The following is a 23,364-nucleotide window of genomic DNA, read 5'->3' as shown; positions in this document are numbered from 1 at the left end:
TATGTGTGTATGATGTACGAGAGAGAGAAAAGAGAGAGTGAGAGCCCCAATTAGACATCTCTCATCACCAAATTAAACTTTCCAGTACTGGGAATGGGTTACACCTAATCCAGTTGTTGTCCAAAGGGACCTCATGGAAACCCCCAAACTCAGGTTATGGCCAAGGCTACTTGTGGCTCTCCACAAATTGATGATGGTAAGGCCCTACTGCTAAAGACAACACCTATATAACTCACTGAAAACAGACAGAAGTCAAACTGATGCCTACCTAGCACCTTCAGCCCTACTGACTAATGTTCATGGTACAGGAATATACTCAGCATGCTCCCAAGTGAGAAAAGTACATACCAGCCCAGATACAAACCCTGAGATCCACAATGGTGACTGTCCACATGATATGCTGGTGCAACAGTGGCACAAAAGTTGTGGGAGCAACCAACCATTACCTGATTGGAATTAAGGCCCACTCCATGAGATGGAACCTAGACCTGACACTGCCTAGGTGGCCAGACCTGAGACTAGAGAAGCTGTGGAGCTGAGAAAACAAAATTCTATTGCTCTGCTAAAGACATGGAGCAGCAGGTGGTAGTGGGCAGCACACCTTTAATCCCAGCACTTGGGAGACAGAGGCAGGTGGATCTCTGTGACTTTGAGGCCAGCCCTGGTCTACAAAGCAAGTTCCAGGAAAGCCAGGACTGTTACACAGAGAAATCTTGCCTTGAAAAAAACAAGAAGAGGAAGAAGAAGAAGAAGAAGGAGAAGAAGGAGACAGCATGCACACAGCCTATGCAGGGCTAAGCCACGGGTACCAGTGCTGAGAGGGGAAAGTAGACACAAGCCCACATCACTAACTCAAAAGTCATTTCCAACTGATAACTACTTACAAAGGGAAATTTGGGTTTTTTCCAATGTAGTCTCACTGGGTAGATCCATGTAGATGGGCAACACAAACAGACTTAATGCTATGTTCAGAGTTACTTTGTTTCCCTCTTTTTTTTTTCTTTTAGCCTTACAGATTTATTGGATATATACAGTATGGTTTTTGATTTTATTTTTACCGTTTGTGGGCCAAGGCGTGTGTCTAAGCATCTGTATGTGTTCCTGGTGCTTTCTGCTTTTTTTTTTTAAAGATTTATTTAGTTTTATGTACACTAGTGTTTTGTCTGTATGCATGTCTGTGTGAGGGTGGCAGATCCCCTGGAACTGGAGTTACAGACAGTTGTGAGCTGCCATGTGGGTGCTGAGAACTGAACGTGGGTCTTCTGTGCTTTTTCATTGCCCTTTTTTTCAGTTTGTTTTGTCATTATTTTATTATCATTATCATCTTTTAGATGCTTGTTTGATTTCTAATGAGAGAGAAAGGGTGTGGCTTTTGGTGAGTGGGATGTGGGGAACCTAGGAAAGGGAAAAACCTTAATCAGAATAAACTGTATGAAAAAAACTATTTTAAATGGAAAAAAAAAATTAATTCCAGTGATAGATCTTGAAAACGACAATTCAAGTTTTCTTTAAAATGGCAACATTTGTTTGGGGAGGGTACCAGTGCAAGCCACAAGGCACATGTGTAGGCCAGAGTACTGTGGAAGTTGGTTCTTCTTCCACTGTGTGGGCTCTGAGGATGGAACTCAGGTCATCAGCATTGCCTGCAAGTGCCTTTACCTGTCGAGTCATCTTGCCAGCCCAGAAATCTGTATTTTTAAAGTTATCCTGATGATCATGGTACAAAAATCAAGCTCGGAAAGCATTCTCTGCCTTGTGACAAAATCTTGTTAGGGCGAGATTTTTAAAAGACTAATATCCAGATGGAGAGATGGCTCGGTGGTTGGGAGTGCTGGCTGCTCTTCCAGAGGACCCGGGTTTGGTTCCTGGCACCCACATGGCAGCTCACAGCTGTCTGTAGGGTCCTGTTCCACTCTCACAGACATACATACAGGCAGAGCACCAATGCACATGAAACAAAATTAAATAATTTAAAGTAAATAAATAAATAAAATACCTACACATTTACCACCAAGATTTATTACTATTTTTTAAATAAGACTACTAATTTTACTTAAAAACTGTGACAACCAATCTTGCCTTCTACCTGGGCTTTCTGGCATCAGCCTCTGGCTCTCAGAAACCTGCAGAAAACAGCAGACCTGTGCACCCAGGAAATGGCACCACCTTACACAAACAAAACAAAAAACAGACACATAAAATTGAAATTCTGGCCCCATCTTCTGTTTTATCTCACCAGGGCTGATTCACTCCAGAGCTTGAATTGCTTGTCTCTTTGCCTACTTCCTACCTTCTAGATCATAGACAGTGTTCTGCAGTGATAGAGAGGGCAGTCCGTCCACAAACAGGTCTTCATCTCTGGCGGTGGTAGCACACACCCTTAGTCACAGCACTCGGGAGGCAGAGGCAGATAGATCTCTGCAAGTTAGAGGCAGCCTGGTTTACAGAGTGAGTTCCAGGTGAGCCAGAGCTGTGTAGAGAAACCCTTTCTGGAAAAAAAAACAAAAGAAAACAAACAAATAAACAAAAACCCCATGGACCCATAGCCAGGCAGTAGTCAAGCCGACATCTTCAGCCCTGCTTTCTGACGCGCTGTACCTCCAATGCTCGTCTTCTCAGAATTTAAAAACCTTTGTCAATGCGCTGGGTGGGAGTGGCTTTAATTTCCTCAATTACTGGCAGATGAGCTTATTTGCATTCTGTCTTCCAGTGAATTAGTTCGTTCACGGTCTTTGTTGATTCTTCTACTGGTTTTGCTTTTCTGGTTGTTCTGTAGAAGTCTCTTGTAGCTGCTTATGTTTGTTATGACTGTGCAAACATTTTCACAATGGAGCCTACAGCCAGGGCTCCTGGCTTGAATGGTCACATGCTTTTCCAGTTGTCTTGTTTTTCATATGCCTGTGATTATTTCCCCTGAAGCTCCATGCCTGTCATTTTACCAGGAACACTTACTATTTGCATAAATAATGAGTTTCTCCCCCCCCCCCATGTGTGTGTGTGTATGTATGTGTGTCCTTTTTAGTCTTCCTGAGCCCTCCATCTTCTACTCTACTCATTGCACTCTGGACGGCTGCACGATAGCATTCCAGGTGTCTATTCAGAGTATTCTGTATCGGAGCTCCTATTTCCCACACCCATGCCTTCTTTCAGTGTGGCTGGTACTCATCTCTTGGTGGTTTTCACTAGGTGGGGACATAGTTGAATCTTGGCACGACTTTTGCCCTCTAGTCTCCTGTTTGTTTTAGGAAAATGCATTGCAGTTCTCTTTTAGAATCCCTCCCACATTACTGACTCTGCCAACAAGTGCTTTTACCACCCTGTGAGTTCTGAGCTTCTCAGTGAGGTGCCTTTTCTCTGGAGGAGACAGAGGCAGGCAGGATCTCTGTGAGCTCGAGGCCAGCCTAGTTTACAGAGCAAGTTCCCAGACTGATTCCATAGCTACTGGGAAACCCTTTATTGAAAAACCAAAACAAAACAGACTTCATTTTATTTTATGCGTGTGGGTGTTTTGCCTGCATGTGTGTCTGTGTAGCACGTGCACTCAGTGATTGCAGAATCCAGAAGGAATCAGATCCCTTGGAACTGGAGCCACCGACAATTGTGAGCTGCCACGTGGGTGCTGGGAACCAAACCAGGGTCCTATAGAAGAGCAACCAGAGCTGTTAACCACTGAACCGTCTCTCCAACCTCCACATGCCATACTTTTTATCTAAGGTATATAATTCATTTCATGCTTTTCCTAGACTAGTAAACTCCTGTGCTGGCTAGTTTTACGTCAACTTGACACAAGGTAGAGTTACCTAAAAGGAGGGAACTTCCTCTGAAAACGGAGAAAACGCTGAAACTAAGCTCAGGCTGTAGGGCATTTTCTTAATTAGTGATTGATGGGAGAGGGCCCAGCCCATTGTGGGTGGTGCCATCCATGACTTACGGTCTTGGGTTCTATAACAAAGCAGGCTGAGCAAGTCATGGGGAGTAAGCCAGTAAGCAGCACCCCTCCATGGCCCCTGCATCAGCTTCTGCCTCCAGGTTCCTCCCTGCTTGAGCTCCAGTCCTGACTTCCTTTGATGAAATATGATGTGTAAGATAAGCCAAATAAATCGTTCCCTCCCCAACTTGCTTTTGGTCATGGTGTTTCATGGCAGCAATAGACACCCTGACTCAGACACCTCCTTATCCTTCAAACCCTATGTCTAGTATCAGCTTTCTCATGATGATCCCTGGTAGCCCTAGGCTGAATGACATCTGTTTAAAAACAAACTCACATAGGAAATGCCATTATTACATCCATGTGCACATCTGTCTCCCTCACTGACCATAAACCTGCCAGGTCGGGAGAGTGAGTACCTGTTGTGTGTCCATATTGACTTGTGCTATGATGCCCTAGCACAAGGACGTGTTCAGCACAGGGAGAAAAGACAAGCTCCACCATACGCATATGCCTGCATTCAGTCTGGGGTTTCAGATGACCACTGTTTGCTCAACAGTTATTACCTGGACTAGTTTTCATATTGGCTCGAAGAACAACAGGGGGAAAAAGACAAACGTCTCATTTATTTAAAAACCAACTATCTAATTAGAAGACCTTCTCCTATATAACTAAAAATATTTTTAATATTTATGTATGTGTATGCACACGCCATGCTGTGCCACGCACTTTGTCAGAGGACAAAGTGGTTCTCTCCTTCCAGCATGTGGGTTCCAGGTATTGAACTTGGGTCCCCAGCGTTGTTACTGGGCATCTCCTTAGTTCCTTCTATGATTTTTAAAAACTAAGATCTAATTTGCATCCCATTGATCAGTGGTAGAGACCAATCCCCAGGAAAACAAACACACGCGCACACAGAGAAGACAAGAACTCCAGGGGGTTCTTTTTTCTTTCTTTCTTTCTTTCTTTTTTTTTTTTTTCGAGACAGGGTTTCTCTGTGGCTTTGGAGCCTGTCCTGGAACTAGCTCTGTAGACCAGGCTGGTCTCGAACTCACAGAGATCCGCCTGCCTCTGCCTCCCGAGTGCTGGGATTAAAGGCGTGCGCCACCATCGCCCGGCTTTCTTTCTTTTTTTTTTTAAAGCATATTTACAACACCATGCAACGGTGACTACTAGCCAGGATGTTTCTTATCTGTGTGAAGTGCTGAACATAGCCTGGTGCCAAAATGGGAGGAGAAAGGAGGTTCCGGAGGAAGAAACGCATTCCAGGACGGGGGACAGCATGTTTGAGGGCAGGTTATTCTGGGGAAAGGAAACAGCAACATTCAGGGGCAGGTTATTCCAGGGAAAGGGAACAGTATATGGAAATGGGCAGAGTTCTGAGGAGACCCAGGCTCTGGAAAACGTGGAGAGCAGAGGAGGTGGAGTTTATTGTGAGGAAATGGCTGTGTTATTTCACAGACAAGGAGTCCAAGAAGAGCAAGGTGAACTAACTCAACTATGGCTAGACAATTCCCCCACACCAACTCACTAGGAGTCTAAGGGACCATGAAAAGTACCGCTGGACACGCTGATGCTGGCATGACATTCTCAGTCACTGCCATGCCGGCCTCGGCCCCATGTTCCAGTAAGGTTTCATTTTCCTCTTCCAGCTCCTCGTATTGCCTAAAGACACTGACTGTATGACCCTTGACTGTGATAACCATTTCTCCTGTGACTTTGCAGCTTCAGAAAGTTACCTCTAGGGCCATGAGTCACGGTACCTTCTGGGGCCAACATCCTGGATGAAGACTTTGTTCTTCATGGACTCCTAGGCTCAGCTATGTTTACCACATGTCTTAAGCCTCTGCGTGACCATGAGTTACTGCTTTCGGGGCTTTAGTATTCCCACCTGCAAAATGGGATTAGGAACTACTGTCCCGGTCACCTAACTGTTGCTCTGCCTCAGAGATTCAGTGGGAAGCTGTCAGGGTCTCCCTGCTTCTGAAACTCCAGGGGAAGGCTAACATAGGCATTGGAAAAAATGGGAAGACTCTGAGAATATATCCAAACTCCTGACTCTGAACTCTCATCTCGGTTTGCTAGGTTTCAATCCAACCGAGATCACTTGGGAACTCTAAGTGGCCACCATTTCCGCTGTCTAGGGTGGGCTGGCACAGAGAAACAGCTAGGAGTGAGTTTTGTCAGTGAGGGCCTCTAGATTTCTGGCTTTACCTTGGAGTTTGTCCCTGCTGTCTCCTATGTTTTCCTGGCCCCTTTCCTAGCACAGAAGAACTATGGCAGTTAAGGAATCATGGCATCTGTGGAGCAGTGTGACGGTTGATCTCACAATCGACATGATAGAATCACCAGGGGAGCCGGGTGGTGGCAGCACACACTTTTAATCCCAGTACTTGGGAGGCAGAGGCAGACGGATCTTCATGAGTCGGAGGCCAGCCTGGTCTACAGAGTGAGTTCCAGGACAGCCAAGGCTGTTACACAAAGAAACCTTGTCTCGAAAAATAAAACAAAACAGGAAAGAAAAAGAAAGAAAAAAGAAAAGAAAAAAAAAGAATCACCAGGGAAGCAAGCATTTGGGCATGTCTGTGAGGGACTGGGTTTAGGTGGAAAGAAGTACTCCAAATGTGAACCCATTCTCCATGGGCTGGGGCTGTAGGCTGCGGAAAGAGAAAACTTAGCTGTCCATCAGCATTTCTTTCTCTCTGCTTCCTGACTGGGGACACAATGTGGCCAGCTCCTTCATACCCCAGCTGTCACGCCTTCTAGGCCATGATGGGCGGTGTGCTCAAAATGTAAGCAAAACTAAAGTCGTCCTCCAGCTGCTTTTGTCAGTGTCTGGCCACAACCAGCAGAGTGACTAACGTAGAAAACTGGCACTTAGTAGTGGGGCCACTACGATAATCCTGACGTTAGGGTTTGTAAGAGTTTGGAATTGGTTCACAGGAGGAATGTAAGTTTGGAACTTTGGGCTAGAAAAGCCCTAGAATGCTAACGGACCATTCTGGTGGGAATTTGGAAAACCAGAATGCTAAGTGCAGACAGTGGAGGCCCAGCTCATGAGTTTTCAGAGAACAGAACCCTATCAGGAGCTGGGCTGGGGGCCACTGTGTCCTATCCTTATAAAGACTCAGGCTGCCTCTTGACTGTGTCCTGAGAATCCGAGTGAGGCAGAATTCAAAAGGAAAGGACTAATTTCCATCAAACAATGGCGGGAAATTCAAGACAAGATAGCGCTCAAATTGTGGTCTGGCTGCGGCGCGCTGCTCTTAATCGGGAATACAGTTAGAGAAAGCAAAAGGAGGGAAAAATGTAAAGTTTGATGAGGAATGGAGTGCAAACAAGTTGAAATTTCAAATGAGGCAGGTTTGAAAGCAGCTAGAACTATTGAAATGAACTCGTGCCATCAAAAGGAACTTGGACCCCTGCACTGGGACAAGAGAAGGAAGAGACGATAGGAGGGGAAGACTATAGGGGCTTTTAGAATTGAACTAACTGCATTTTTATTATGAGATCAAAGCAAAACTTTAGGGGGAAGGGGTGGGATGTTATGATGCTTAATCTTGTCAGTTTGATGAAATTTGAAATCACCATGGCATGTCTCTGAGGGGCTGGGTTCAGGCAGGAAGACCCATTGCAAATATAGGTGGTACTGTTTCATGGGCAGGGGTCTCAGACTACATAAAGACTTGTGTATGCCCTCACTGTGACCAGTTGCTGTGTGCTCCTGTGGCTGTGACAGATTGTATCTTCAAACTGTGAGCCAAAATAAATCTTTTCCCCCTTCAACTTCTTTTATCAGGTATTTTGTCCACAGTACCAAAAAAAGGTCAAGAACACAAGAGGTCTGGAAAAAAGGGTCCTTCAAGCTTCAAGATTTCAAGTTTTCTTTCAGTAGTACCGCTTACAAGATGCCCGCAGGACAGAACACAACAAGTCCACAAAGCAATTTGATTTTTTTTTTTTTTTTTGGTTTTTCGAGACAGGGTTTCTTTGTGGTTTTGGAGCCTGTCCTGGAACTAGCTCTTGTAGACCAGGCTGGTCTCGAACTCACAGAGATCCGCCTGCCTCTGCCTCCCGAGTGCTGGGATTAAAGGCGTGCGCCACCACCGCCCGGCACAAAGCAATTTGAAAGCAATCCTACTGCCAGTGTAAAGAGGGCCCACCAGAAGCCACCTCTGCTAAGTAAGAATCAGTAGACTGTGCACACTGCCCAGGGGAGCAGCCACAGTTTTGCAACACAAACACTTGGCATATTTGAAAATGTGATGTAAAACAAAAGGCATACTAACCTTTCAAAGAGCAAGGAGACTGCCAGTCAATGACAGTTCCTTGTCTTTTGTAACCTGTAACTATGATTTACTGCAAGCAGGCAATCGAATCCTTTCATGCAGAGATGGCCACCATAATTAGGAGCATTTGTGTAAATAATCGGAAGGCGGTTGGCTTCCAGTGCCCGGTGATTTATGCACACACAAGTTGTTTCCGTGTGTGATTTTCCTCCACAGTTTAGTTAAGGAAGCATCTATCCCTGGTTTATCTGTCAGCAAAGCTGCTCCAGATTCCAGCAGCAGTAAAACGCAGAAAGGAAATGTGTGAAGGCTTGATGAAAGCCAGAATTGAAATGTCAGTAAATATCTAAATGAGAAAGAATTCGCCGTTTCCTTCTCAAGACAAGTAATTAAGGACAGCCCCCGCCCCCTCCAAGTTTTTAAGCTCCAAGGTTCTGGGCAAAGAAAGCAAACCTTCAGTAGTCACACATTACTCAACTAGCCTTTACGACACCCTCACTAGTGTGGTTATTTTGTTTCGTTCACAGATAAAACAGGCTAGAGACGCTGGCACACTTTGGGGGCACACTGCTGGGTCTGAGAATGGAGTAGCCAGGTCTTCTTCCCTTTGGCCCATGGCCACTTCTCCACCTAGACATACCCCCCACCATGTAAGCCCTCTAAATTCCAACAAACACTTTCCAGGTTACACCCAGAAGTCCAGAGTCATCTCACCTCAAAATCCCTCCAATTCTCCTCTTCTGTAGCCCTACATTTCCACAGGTCCCTTGTAAAAAAGGCTCATTCCCGGGAGGGGGCGTACGACCCTGCCTCTTCCATCCAGAACTCCGGGAATGTCTCCCAGGCTCTGGAACCAAACCGATCGCTCAGCCTGGCATCCAGCGTCGTCGTCTCTTCGGCTGCCACCTGGGCTGCCGCTGGTCTCAGCTCTGGCTTTCCTTTCTCTTCTTGGATGGGAAAACCGGGGCCCAGAGCCACGGCAACTTTCCTAGGATACACGGTCTGGGAAGAAGCCGGTGTGGTCTACCGTCCTTTGACCACATGCGCCCCCTTCTCCAGGAGCCCGGCTCGCAGCGAGTATCCGGATCCGCGCATGGCTCTGGACGCGCGGGGGAAAAGTTGTCAGCCGTGGCGTGCGCCTCTCACCTCGCTGTGCACTTCACCGGCCGCACGCCCGCGCCGGTCCACCTTGCACACACCCCGCCCACGCCCCCTCTCCTCCTACCGCCAGCGCGCCGCCACGCAAAGCCGCTCCCGGTCGGATACTCGCTCGGGTCGCCGCCGCTTCCGCCCGTCCGGCGCGCAGCCTGGGGAGCGCCGAACCATCGGAGCGCGCGGAGCGGGACGGGCTGGGCGCGCACTCTTGGCGGTGCACACGCCGGTCCAACTCTCCGGCGCGTGGGGTGCGTCGCCCGTCGCCGCCCCGATACCGGGAGGCAGAGCGAGCGCTTTGTCCGCGAGCCCGCCCGGGACTCTGCCCCGAGGAGGCAGCCGCGCCGAGTCCCCGCCTCCGCCTCTGCCCCCGGGCGGGCCGGGCCGGCCGCGGTGGGGGGAGCCAGGCTGAGGGCGAGGGTGGGGGCGGGGGCGGGCTCAGGAGGAGAGAGGAGGGCAGCAGAGGCGGCGGGAGCGCCGGGTGCCGGGCCGGGGGAGCCGCGGGCTCTCGGGAAGACGCGGATGATGAACAAGCTGTACATCGGGAACCTGAGCCCCGCCGTCACCGCCGACGACCTCCGGCAGCTCTTCGGGGACAGGAAGCTGCCCCTGGCGGGACAGGTCCTGCTCAAGTCCGGCTACGCCTTCGTGGACTACCCCGACCAGAACTGGGCCATCCGCGCCATCGAGACCCTCTCGGGTGAGCACTCGCGCGACCCACGCCTCGCCTCGCCGGCTCGGGACGGTGGCAGCGGGGAGGCCGAGCCCCACGGGCCGCACCCGCCGCGACTCCCGCGCCCGCACGCACACTTCCACGCACCAGCCCCGCGCGACTCTGGTGGCGGGCGGGCTCCGGGACGGCCGGCTGCCCTGCCCCCACAGCGGGGGCTTACCCTAGACCCTCGGGCCTCAGACTCGGGGCGACCCTGTGTTCCTCCGGGGGTCCCAGGGCTCGCTGGCTTCCTAGAAGCGCCCCTGGCGTGCCCAGCTGCTCCGCGGAGCTTCCCCCGCCCCCACCTTTGCAGAGCCCCGTTTTCCTTTTCTCTGACCCTTCAAGTGCCCTCTTTGCCAGGGGCCCCCCAAGTCCAGCATCTTCCCTTCTGGCCAGACCTTCCTTCTTCCCATGCCTCGTGCCAAAGACCTCTCACCCTCTGCAGTCTCCCGAGTTGCACTCTCCTTTTCGAGACCCCCCCCCGTGTCCTGGCCCCCCACTTTCGGCAGTTCCTCGACTTTACCTACTGAACCCTTTGAGGTCCCGGGGTTCCCCCTACCCGGCCCTTGCCGGACCGCACATCTCCCTCGGTCTTTTCCCGAAGCTCACTTCCCTCTCGCTGGTCTCGGAAGCGCTCCTATTTTTCCCTGAATTTTTTGTCCGATTTTATTGAGAAGAACTCGGGGCTGGGGGCTTTCCGCCTCCCGTCTCCCCGCCTCCTGCTCGGCCAGAAGCACCTTTTTACGAGGTACCCTGTCTCAACTCGGTGGGGGCCCGGGCTGAGAACCGGGAAAGAGACGACCGGGGGGCCCGCGAGCGCGCTGGAGCCCAGACGGGAGTCGGAGCGCGACACTCGCCTGCGCGCGCGTTCCCAGCTCGCATCCCGCACACGCACGCGACGGGCCACGCTCCCCAGGCCTGCGACCCCCGACTCCTCAGGGAACCCCTTCCTTGGAGACCTGTGCGGTGGGGTGGGCTGGCGAGACCTGGGGGTCACTCCAAAGTAGGCGGCCGCAGAGCTGGGGTCTCCTGCGCGTGTCCAGAGCTGGCAGGGAGGGCGGTGGGGTCGGGGTGGGGGGCGAGCTCTCCGGAATCTCGGGGTCCTCGGGTGGCGGAATATGGAACTGGGGGCCGGAGAAGCCGGGGCGCGCCAGCCCTGCAGCTTGAGTTTCAAATGAGCTCATCTTTTCAAATTGGCGCCGCTCTTTATTAAATGTGTTTTTCCGGTTCTGCCACCCACAGCTATACCTGGGGTCGGAACCAGGCTTGTGCCCTTCCCACCTCGTCCGCCACCCGTGGCGCCCACTTTTCATCACAGTTGGTGCTAAGTTCGCCCAGCTGCGGCCGGGTGGAGGACCCCTTGAAGGCTCCAGAAGGCGGAGCCCGAGCGCGGAGTAGTGTGCCTAGACCCCTGCGGGTTTGACTCAGGGAGGTTCTGAGTACTTTAAATTTCTGTTTTAAAGGTAAAGTGGAATTGCATGGGAAAATCATGGAAGTTGATTACTCAGTCTCTAAAAAGCTAAGGTAAATATATTTTGCCTAGTTTCTTTTTTTCTAACCCCCGCTCCGCGATTGGTTTTTCCATACGTATAACTAAAAAAAAATCGTCAACTTTAAAAAATGTCTGTATGTTTTTTTTAAAAGGGCTTTTGTTTGTTTGTTAGTAGAGATACATAGCTTAGAAAGTTATTATTCTTTTATTATTATTTTACTTTCATTATATAAGGTGCTTTCTGCGCTTGCAAACTGTTTGGTGCCTAATTAGGGGTCGAGATGGAGAACACTAGGTGGATCCAGTTGGCTGTGATTAAGCTGTTTATCATAAATTGCCTTTCCCCGAGAACTCCCGACTGCCATCCCTACCCCCAGCACAATAGCAAACTTCCTGGGAGATGTTAAGAGTAAATATTTACTGTGTCAGTTGAATTGCTTAACTTGACCATGCGACTTAATTACTTTTTTTTTTTGCATAGTTTAGTGACGAATAATACAATAATTCAGTAACTAAGGGGTCAGTATTTTGTGTGGTATTCTAAAGCAGTAGGTTGTTAGTATGGGATGCAGGGAGAAGCCAGACTTCAGTAACTGAGGCAGAGGGGCTGTGCTCCTGAACACTTTGCTGTTATTGTTGCTTTAGAGAAACGCTGGAGAATAAACAATGTCGCGGTGAAGCCGATAGTTAGCTATTGTTAACCTAGGAGTAACGCGTTCTGTAGGGGCTGGGTTTCCCCAGTGATTTGCTAGGGAAGAATGAAGGAGAAAATCTTTGTGTGAAGCTCACTGTGGACTTTAAATTGAGAGGGGGGGGGGTGTTTACCTCCTCCCACGTGTCCTGACTTACTTTACAGCCATTAAGGAAGTTTCTTTGCATTCGTCATTAAGTATGTGAACTTGGGAGGCTAAGTCTGATTTTCCACCTTCTTAGTCAGAGGTTAAGACGCAAGATTTGAGAACATTTTAAAACAAATTGATTTTAGAAATACTTGGCTGTGCTGGAGGGTTTTTAAAAACATCGTGAGCTTATTTCCACATACGTTTTAATGTCATGGAATCTGTTTGTACATGACTGCACCACATTAGAAAACTTTTAATACTTTTGTTTTAGAAAAAGTTAAGAACTAATGATATGCAGTTTGGGTTGTATTACTGAGTGGATTCTTATGTTGAAAATGTGTAGCAGGCTTTCTGTAAATTGTTCTGAGTTTATGTGGTTTCCTTCAGTATTATTATTATTACCATTTTGGGGGATGGATAGGGGAATGTCTTCTGGGATGCTAAGTATTTACTGTAGGTTTAAACCCTTCGTCCCTCAACAGTTGAAGTTTTGATGAATACTGTTAAAAAGAACCACTGAGAATGTTTAATGCACGATGTATCTCTAAATATTTCATTCTGTTGGCTGTCTAGCTCTTGTGAATCCTTTTGGAGGTCAAAATTAGCACAAGTCAATAGATTTGTAGTTGGGGCTATTTGGTGTCCCCTTATTCCACCATGCAGTATATATCCTTCAGTTTTCAAAGTAAGTGAAATGCTAGCTTATTTACAGTTGTTAAGATCACCCAGAACTTAGCAACAAAAAGACTATTTTGGCTTTTTCTTTCAAAATGCAGAGGTTGTTTGTATTTTGGCTGAAGTGTCACTTAGGTAATTTTATTCTGCCATAGCTCAAATTTTAGTCACAAGTTTTAGTATAAATTGTTTAACAGTCTAGGGCTTATATAGTCCTAGGAATAAGTGGATTTCTTTGAACATGTTGGTGATATAAAATAACCTCAGCTTGCCGCGTGGTTGACTACACCTGAAGACAGTTAAGAAACCAAAGGCATGGGTAGCGGCTGCTGGAGAGAGGGGCACTATTTTTTGACTGATGGTTTTAATCTTTTTCCTCCCCCTTTATTTCAAGTACAGACGTTCCCTACTTGCACTGCAGCTTAAGGGAGAGAAGGCTAAACTGGTTGGAATTGGTTAGCTAGGCTCAGCCCTCTGGGACGAGGTTTCCATAATTCTGGGCACAACCACGCTGGTGGCTTTAAAAAAACCAGAATACTGTGACATTTAAGACCAAAGCTTTCATGTTATACAGTGATTGTTTTAGTGTTCTTTTGTTCCCTTTCCATGCAAATTGACAAGTTGGAAGTAAATTTGTGAACATTTGGTCAGTTCTATATGTGGTTTTTGTGTTCTGTGGAGCACAGGGAAAACAAGCCATCCTCTCTTACCTCCTTGAGAAATGATTCAGTGAGTGAGTGCTAATTTTTTAAATATTGTGCTTGGCTCTTTGAATTCTCAGGAAGCTGTTTTAATACCTACGTTCCCAATAGGAAGATAGGTGTTGTTTTTCTAAAGCTGATGATAGTTTGTAAAATGTTTTAATCTTCATTTGTGGAGTTATTGGCATGCTATTTGCTTACCATTGGGTCTTTTGTTAAATCACATAGCATCATTTAATATACATGGCTACACTGTAGACAGACTAGACACTACTGTTTCTTTTTTCAGCCACTCTGAAGTAGAATTTTTTTTTTCTTCTTGTTACTTATGTTTCGTCCATCTTAAGTGCAGATTGTTGGTCAGTAAGCCACACCTATCATCTATTTCTCTTACATTCTACTTGGTTTCAATCTGCTGAATAAAAATCTTTGGATTGTCTTCTATATTCATATAGTACCTGTGGGTTAAAGAGGGAAAAAAAACTGATAACTTTAAAAGTGCTGTGAAAAGTTCCAGAAACTTCCTTGGTAGAATTTTTATTTTGGGTGCTGCTGAAAGTGCACTTAAATTCCCATATACACACATGTACACATTGGATAAACGGTTTTGATCCAAGACATGCTTACTTGACTGTGCTTTTGTACCTAAAGTTGAATGATTCTGTGCGAAACACAACTTTAGAAAAAAAGTGCAGAATCTACCCACTTCTAGGAAGTAGCTGATTGATGCCATTTTCACTGGGACAGTCAAATGCTCCGAGGTGCTGTAGGGAAGCTATGAATCTGTCTTTCATGAGTTAGAAGTCAGTAATTGTGTTCTCCAATGCAAATGAATTTGGTCTCCTATAGGAATGCTAAAGAAAACAGTATCCCAATTGTATTTTGCTTGTATGTACTACATTGTGTATAGCTGAATTAAATACCACCCCCCCCAAAAATCCACCCAACTTCACGTCCTCCCTGTAACAAAGGCTTTTTCTGCATTAATTTTTAATTTTCTAGAAACAGAAAGACTTTATTAGTTTTACATCTTATAGGAGCCTCCTAATTCAAGAGTTTGTTGAATTAGAAATGATGGCTGGACTTAATTACATATGTGGAAAGATTAATACAGTGCCATATATGTTATCAAACTGTAAAGTCACTTTGATTTAGCTTTGAAGTTGCAGTTACACATTTTCAAAAAGGTGAATTTTTTTTTTTGGTTTTTTCGAGACAGGGTTTCTCTGTGGCTTTGGAGCCTGTCCTGGAACTAGCTCTGTAGACCAGGCTGGTCTCGAACTCACAGAGATCCGCCTGCCTCTGCCTCCGGAGTGCTGGGATTAAAGGCGTGCGCCACCACCGCCCGGCAAAAAGGTGAATTTTTTATATTGTAGAGAACATACATTTTCCTGATCTCTAAGAAATAGATATTAGGATTGGAATAGGAATGGTAAAAAAAAATTCTTGATATTTAGATAATAATGTAGCCTTAAGATGTTTTTAAGAGGCTAGTATTTAACTTTTCATATATTATTTAAACATTAAAAACTAATGAGGTCTACAAATAAAGTATATCATTTTCCTTTATTTTCTAATTCAATACTACTATTGAATTAGATTGGTTTTCCAGTAGTATCAATTTTAAATTGAAGGTAGCAATTTATAGAGGTATTTAAATTCTTAAACCTTAGTTCTAAAAGAGAATTGATTATTTAGTCCATCTGCTACATTGTACTTTTCAATAGTAACAAGGTTTATTTGCAAATACAGAGAATAAGATGACCCTTTAGAAGTTGTGTGTTTCATCATGTTAAGCTGGGGTGGTCATTTGATGGATGAGGGAAAATTAATAATATTTGAAGAAAGCCTTTTATATGTAATGGTCTGAAGTATATTTCCTTTAAGAAATGATTTTATATTTTAAAATACACTTAAAAGAGATTAGAAAATTCAAAACTAAGTACATGTGAAAATCATTTCACCCTTTAAAGTAAACAATATTTTTATGTGTGTGTGTGTACAGGTTGCTTTTCAAGTCCCTTAGTGGGTTGAAGAAGAATGTTAATGATGCTGAATTGTGCGTAAAAGCATAGAGATTAGGGTATATTTATAACAAGACAGAAAAGCAGTAAAAATAGATTTCTCCTAGAACTATTTATAAATGTTTGATATTTTCTAAATATCTGCTGTCTACAACTGGGCCACTATTCCAGGTCTGCTAATGAAACCGTCAAAAGTAGATGAGCAATGGGTCATGTATAAATGTATGTATCATCCCTCTGATTCACTGGGGTGTGTGCGTCTTGTGGGGGAGCGGTAGCTTTTCATAGATCAAGTAGTAAGAGAGAGGGGAGGTCCTTAATTGAGCAGCCATTACTCTGAGTTTCAGTCCAGTCAAAGCTAATGAAAATCACCAGATGATTGAAACCCACTAAGGAAGTCACGTGTAATGCTCAGCCCCTGCGAGATGCCTAGCACTTACAGGTGCATTCACTCCTGGCCGGCAAGGCAGACACCTGCAGTGGCATTTTCAGTGAGCCCATTCCTGAGAAGACTGGCCAATGCAAAAACTCCCCTCCTTCATTTCTCTCCAGTTCACTCCTGTGGTGGCTTTCACAGTCTGTCACTCCCCCCCCCCCCCCCCAAAAACCAACACACACAGACTTTTCTTTTTTATACACAGGGTCTCCTGATTTAGTCCCAGCTGTTCCTAGCTCTTGGAGCTCTTTGCCTCAGCCTCCCAAATTGCTGGGATCCTAGGCATACATCGCAGTGCCCAGCTTGGGAAGTGTGTGTTGGTGCATGCGCGCTTCCACTTAGAAATGCTGTCCTAGAAGGGTGTTTTGTTGTTTTTGCACAACCGGTCCTGAACCAGTTCTCTTAGAAACAGCGTAGAATTGGGAGCTGTTCAGAAGCCATGAGTTTCAAAATGTAATTTGAAAGATTCTATTTAAACACCATGAGTGTATTTTCCATTTTTCTTACTTTTTATTCTCTCTCTCTTTTTAAAATGAGATTGGTGGGCTTTGGCTAAACTAATTTTTAAAAATGTGTGCTTTGAAACATCTTGTCAGAGGCATAATATCTCAAAATATGAACGACTCCTTAATTTGAGAACAGGAGAGTTCTATTTAAGACAGCATGCCTGAACAATTGATTAGTCGGGTTTTATCTTTTTGTACTCAAGGGGAAGAAGAAATTAGTTTGGGGAACGTTCAAACAATGTCAGTGAAGAGATGCTAGCGGACAAACAGCAAATACCCTACCAGTAAAGAAAGACAGCCCCTCCCCCACTCGTTGCCATTGAAACATTTTAAATCTTTCACTTTATAATTTGGCTTGATGCTTACAAACTTATAATTTTCATTTGGTGGTATGGATGGTATGGGTTCTATTTTGGGCAGCAAATTGCAGAGTGCTCAGAATTATTTTTAAGGTTTTTACTTTTCCTGTTTTGATTATGGATTTTAGTCTGGTTACTTCATAAAATAAGGGAAAGAAATTATTTTCTATTGCAGAAAACCTTAAGTTCTGTTGCTTTCACTGCCAAAGAGGAGAAAAATAAAATACAAGAATGTGTCTTTAATTTGGTTCAGAGTTGGATGGCATGTTGACGTGGACTATAGGAGCGGGAAAGGATGCTTCTGCATTAGAGGGGCCATCCTTACGTCCGTCATTTCAGGATATCTCCTCTGAAGCAGTGATTCCCACCCTCAGTAATAATTCTGCATTCTCGAGGTGCATTTTTTTTCTTTTTTGCTTATTTTTTGAATTGTCTCATTGTTTATGTCCTTACACTTTTATTTCCTGAAATTTGAACTCTTAATCACCATTTTCCTAGTCTGTCAAGTAGGCATTTAAATAAGGTCAGCAAGTGAAGTTGAAGGTTTGGATACACACTTTAAGTATGATCATCTCTTCCTACATCTTGAGCGTTTGTTTACCTAGTAAACAGAAAAGCTTGTATGGAACCATTGCAACAAGAGGGATGTTTGCAGTTTTTCTCGTCGTGTATTTATTTAATGCGTAAGTGTGAATTTGCCTTGGGGAGAGGCTTGGGCTTTAGAATCACTGGAGTTTTATCAGCTGGTACTGTTATGGGCACAGTATTTAAGAGCATCGCCTGAGCTGTATTGTGCGTGACTGCATCTTCAGTTCATACAGTAAAAAAAGCTGTATGGTCTCTTTGACAGAAAATCAACTTTTCCTAAGTAAGATTTGGAGAAGAGGAAAAATGGAACATCCTTTTCTCATGTGAGGAAACTTAGTCTTAGAGAAGCAGAGAAATTTGTCTGTGGCAGAGAAAGACATTCAGTGGTGGGGAAGAACCCAGGCAAGGGCTCCCGTCACTGATTCTTACAGAGTGCCTCCCGTAACATTTCCTTTTAAATTAATCCACCGAAAGTTTTGGGAAGCCCAGATGCCATTTGGGAACTCTAGAAATAGAGAAGTGCCCTTTTTGTAACCACCTTATTCTTAGCATGTCTGGATGAGCCGCTCTTTGTTACACTGGCTTATCAGAAACTTTATTTGTTTGTTTGTTTATTGTTTTCAGAGACAGGGTTTCTCTATGTAGCCATGACTGTCTTGGAACTCACTCTGTAGACCAGACTGGCCTCAAACACACACAGATCTGCCTGCCTCTGCCTCTCGAGTGCTAGGATTAAAGGCATGGGCAGGCATGTCGTTTTAAAAGCAGCGTTCATCCCTGCTTTCAGACGGTATTTCTGCTGGTTTGTTTTGGCTCTTGTTTATACTGTTGCATTTTTCTAGTGGTCGCATCTTCTGTATTAAGAAGTAGGATAGGGCTGGAGAAATGGCTCAGTGGTTAAGAGCATTGCATGCTCTTCCGAAAGACCCGAGTTCGATTCCCAGCAACCACATGGTGGCTCACAACCATCTGTAATGAGGTCTGGTGTCCTCTTCTGGCCTACAGACATATATGCAAACAGAATAGTGTGTCCATAATAAATAAATAAATATTAAAAAAAAAAAAAGAAGTAGGATAGTGCTAAGGAGGACGGTCCTCACTGGGCACCGTCGCACAGGCCCTTAATCCCAGGCAGAGGCAGGAGGAACTCTGTGGGTTAGAAGCCAGCCTGTCTGCATAGCAAATTTCGGGGCAGCCAGGGCCACATAGAGAGACCCTGTCCCAATATACCAGAAAACAAAAATAGGACATTTCTCTTATCATTTGAGCCACACAAATTAGGCACTGACTTTTAGCTCTGGTCAAGACTGGGCCATTTGGTAAAATTCAGTAATTCACCTGGTGGGCTCCTCGTAGCTCAGCTGCTTGCAGGAGGCAGTGCCGTGCTTTCTTTGAGTTGGTAGGAGCTGCCAGTCTTTCATGGATTCATTCTGGAGCTAGTCTTTTCTCCTCTGCCTCATTCTCTGCACAGAATAAGGTCCTCCCCCCACCCCCCATGAGTATGAGCGGAGGTGCCACCAATGGAGCCGAGTTCTCGATGGCATCCTCAGTAGCTAAGCGTGTACAAGTTGCCCTTCGTCTCCACGTTGTAATGTTTTCCTGAACTCATCATCTTGTTTCATTTCTGTGGACTCTCAGGGTGGTAGTGGTGGTGGGATGGAGGGTGGAATTATTGAGAAAGAAAGTAGGTGAAGGGTTGTTCTAACTCTTCGTGCACTTCTTCAAGCTGTACAGTCCAGGGCGGGATGTGGCATTTTCTATGGAATTGTGACTCAGAAGATGGGGGAGAGGAAGAGAGTAACTAATAATTACAGAGTGGTAGCTGCTATATACGCTAGGCCCTGGGCTGGGCCTCCCAGGCCTTCCGATCCCCACCACCACCCCACCCTGAGCCTAACTCTGTTGAAGACTGGGCTGTGAACCTTCAGACTCTAAACAGATCCTTTCACTGGACCGAACTGCTTCATTCAAGGGCTGTAATATCTTTGCAGCTGTGTGTGTAGCTCAACTAGACTAACAGCATCTAGTCAGCAAATAGAGATTAGCTTTGTATGTTACCCCTGTCCACAGTTGGTATGCCCAGGACAGAGGGGGCTGAAGTCTGCTGTATTCATAGTTGAGTGCAGCTGAAAACCAGTTCTGTGAGTGTGGTGGCTTGTGCTTTCGTCACTTGGGAGGTGGAATCGGGCACAAGGTTACTGTGGGCTCCGTAAGGTCCTGTCTCAGCAACCACACACACAAAAGATAGAAAGAAATTGAAAGTGTTGGTCATGATTTGAAGGGATTTTTTAAAGTAGTCCTAGAGTAGAGAAATTTCTAATTATGTAAAAGGGAGTAAGTGCTCAAAAAAAAAAAAAAAACCTCAAAATGATTGTAAAGTTAAGGACACACACATGTCCATGATCCATGTACTTGAGGTGCAGAAGTGTCTAATACTTCTTACCTCAGTAGTTCATTCAGCTGTATTCTTTTAAATGTTTATAAATTGGGAAGGGGAATTACAGAATCCTGTTTTTATTTTTATTTATTATAATTTTTAAAGATTCATTTATTTATTATATATACAATGTTCTGCCTGCATGTGTCCTTGCAGGCCAGAAGTTGGCACCAGATCTTATTACAGGTGGTTGTGAGCCACCATGTGGTTGCTGGGAATTGAACTCAGGACCTCTGAAAGAGCAATCAGTGCTCTTAACTGTTGAGCCATCTCTCCAGCCCCATTTTTAAATCCTATTTTTTTAAAAAAATATTTATTTATTATTATACAGTGTTCTGTCTGTGTGTATGCCTGAAGGCCAGAAGAGGGCACCAGATCTCTTTGCAGATGGTTGTGAGCCACCATGTGGTTACTGGGAATTGAACTCAAGACCTTTGGAAGAGCAGGCAATGCTCTTAACCGCTGAGCCATCTCTCCAGCCCCTTCAATCCTATTTTTAAAGCTGGTCATCTTATTAGCATTAGGAAATCTTGAGCCAGGTGGTGGTGGAGCACATCTTTAGTCCCCGTTCTTCAGAGGCAGAGGCAGGCAGATCTCTATGAGTTCAAGGCTAGCCTGGTCTACAAATTGAGTTCCGGGATATCCAGGTCTACACAAAGATGTCTTTAAAAAACATTAAAAAAAGAAAAGAAAAGAAAGGAAACTTTAAGCCTTTCAGATGTGGAGGCACAGGGACGAAGATCTGTGGCTGCCTTTAAACCGGTACTTAAAGTATCTCGTGCATTTGTGGCTGTTGTTTTCTTTAGTGACATGAAACTTAAGTTACAGTCATATCACCAGTGAAATGAGATGTAAGGGCTTTGTCTCCTGTAGAGGATGGTGCATTTTTTAGCCATAAGATAATATGAAATGTGTCAAATTATAAAGGATAATCCCTTTCTCAGTTAAGAACCTGAATGAAGCCAGCTCAAGGTATCAGTAGATTAGATCTTAAATGCTGGCCTCTCCCAGTGCACGTAGCCTGTCAGCTGCTGACTGAGAGCCCTGCAAATGCAGCTGTGGGCTTTTGTCCAGCTGGGGACCCTTTCCTTTAGTGCTCCCTCATCTCTGGTGAGAACAGACCTGCCTTGGAAAAATGGATGTTTTTCTTCATCATTGTATACATAGAGTTTTGAAGGACCGTGCTTTGTGTCTCTATTTGTCCCATGTAGATGATGAAAGATCCACCCAGAAAAAGAGTTTAGTCCTTTAATTTATTAAGGAGGGAAGGAGGAAGGCAGAAGAGCAGTTGCCTCAGAAACAGAGGCAACCGGGTCTCTGCAGCCTGTGGTGCCGCTGTGTGTGTTCTGGAACTCCAGGGTGAGGACGGTCGATGCTTCCAGAGCCTCCAGGGCTGAGCAGCTCTGCCACCTTTCTTCCTCCAGTGTGACTGGCCTGCTCACAAAAGGTTTCCTTAAGGCCCTGCACTGACCCCTTCCTTTCCCGCTGCCTTCCTTTGCACTTTGTGGGGTGCTAGGGACGCTAGGTTGCAGGCCCGCTGTGTGCTCTAGCCCCAGTGCCCCTCATCGCTGAGGTTTGGGGCAGCTCAGGAGGCACGTGTGTGCTTGCTCAGTGTGTTGGAATGTATGGTCTCTGTGGCACACACTTCCTTGGATTGGTGCAGCCGACACATAGGCTTCAAGGGGCGTGGGGCCACACACTGCAGATTTTTTTGTAAGTGGTTGAGTGATTGGGAAAGAGTTTCTCCATGCTGAAGGTTTTTCCCAAAGTGCAGTTGCATTCATCCTTTGCAAAGGGAAAACATCACTTTCATTTCCTTGTTAATTACCGAAGGCTAGAAAAGAGGTCTGTGGCCCTGTTAAATCATCTGACTTCTAATCCAGCCAGCCTTTCCCTCCCTTCCTCTTTGCCTGACAGCGATGCCTCCAGCCAGGCCTCTGACACTGTTTGCTGGGACACCTGAGAAGAAGGAAATCAAGAACTTTAGAAACATAGGACCTGTTCCTCCTTTTAGAGAATTAAAAGAGTCTAATGGAAAAGATTTTTAAATTTTAGCTGCTGTTACTCTTAAAATTTTCACACATCTTGTTTATTCATCATGAACTATACAAGATGTCAGAGGTGCTGACTGCTGAGTTATTTGAAATACCACTGAGATTGTTAAAAAGGCTTTGTCTTCAGGGTTGAGGAGGCGGGAGACAGGTGGTTGTTTCTCATGCCGTTTTCTGCATCTTCAGAGTTTTGCCTGGGAAAAGTTAGTTCTTTTGTTCATTGATTTTTTTTTTCCATAATGGTTTGATAATATGTATGTGTTTCAGTAATGCTTTCAAAACAATGTTTATATGCCAAAATTGATTTGTGGCTTTAGGTTTTTTCTCTTTTGCGACAGGGTGTTTCATTAAATCTGAAGCTATACTGGCTGGCCTGCAAGCTGCAGGTGTCCCGAATACTTGTTTTGTGAAGCCACCTAATATCTCTGTAAATACATGATCTATATATACTGACTACATAACATTATTATGTTTGTGTGTGTGTTACATAATACAGGTTCATCTGATAAAAAAAAATACAGCACTCTATTTCCATTTAATTGGAGGAACATAGTTCCCATTTTTTTTGAGACAGGGTTTCTCTGTGATTTTGGAGCCTGTCCTGGAACTAGCTCTTGTAGACCAGGCTGGTCTCGAACTCACTGAGATCCGCCTGCCTCTGCCTCCCAAGTGCTGGGATTAAAGGCGTGCGCCACCACCGCCTGGCCATAGTTCCCATTTCTGATCAACATCAGAGCACCTATAACAAGTGCTCTAAATCACGCCCTAGTAAACGGAGTCTTATATGTCTGGCAAATACTTTACAATTTTATTTTACATTTGTGAGTGTGTGTATATTTGGGCATGCAGTGGAGGTCAGAGCTCAATCTACAGGGTTCTGTTTTCTCCTGCCTGGGTTCTGGGGATCTGACTGAGCTTGTCAGGCTGGGTGCAAGCACCTTTGCAGTATGGTTTGAATAAGGAATGTCCTCCATAGTCTTAGGCATTTCAACACTTGATCCTCAGTTGGCAGCATTGTTTGGAGAGGTGTGGGTGCTTCAGCCTTGTCAGTTGGCAGCATTGTTTGGAGAGGTGTGGGTGCTTCAGCCTTGCTGCAGGATAAAAACAACAAAAACAAACAAACAAAAACCTTTAAACTCGGAGCCTGTCTTTGGGATTAAAAAGGCTTTCCT

The 23,364-nt window shown here is 45.4% G+C and overlaps 1 protein-coding gene across 1 annotated transcript in view; it reads left to right on the top strand.

Annotated features, from left to right (window-relative positions):
• The first annotated feature begins 9,834 nt into the window (after window positions 1–9,834).
• Window positions 9,835–23,364, top strand: part of Igf2bp2 (insulin like growth factor 2 mRNA binding protein 2) — a 133,102-nt gene continuing 119,572 nt past the window's right edge. Inside the window, exons 1-2 of the mRNA XM_005368981.2 lie at window positions 9,835–10,069; window positions 11,545–11,605. Of these exons, the coding sequence (XP_005369038.1) occupies window positions 9,892–10,069; window positions 11,545–11,605 (239 nt within the window). The 5' untranslated portion in view covers window positions 9,835–9,891. The remainder of the gene's footprint in view (window positions 10,070–11,544; window positions 11,606–23,364) is intronic.

This window comes from Microtus ochrogaster, unplaced genomic scaffold, assembly GCF_000317375.1.
Source record: "Microtus ochrogaster isolate Prairie Vole_2 unplaced genomic scaffold, MicOch1.0 UNK43, whole genome shotgun sequence".
Taxonomy (NCBI): Eukaryota; Metazoa; Chordata; class Mammalia; order Rodentia; family Cricetidae; genus Microtus; species Microtus ochrogaster.
The sequence above is the reverse complement of the archived record's forward strand: the minus strand, read 5'-3'. Positions and strand labels throughout refer to the sequence as shown.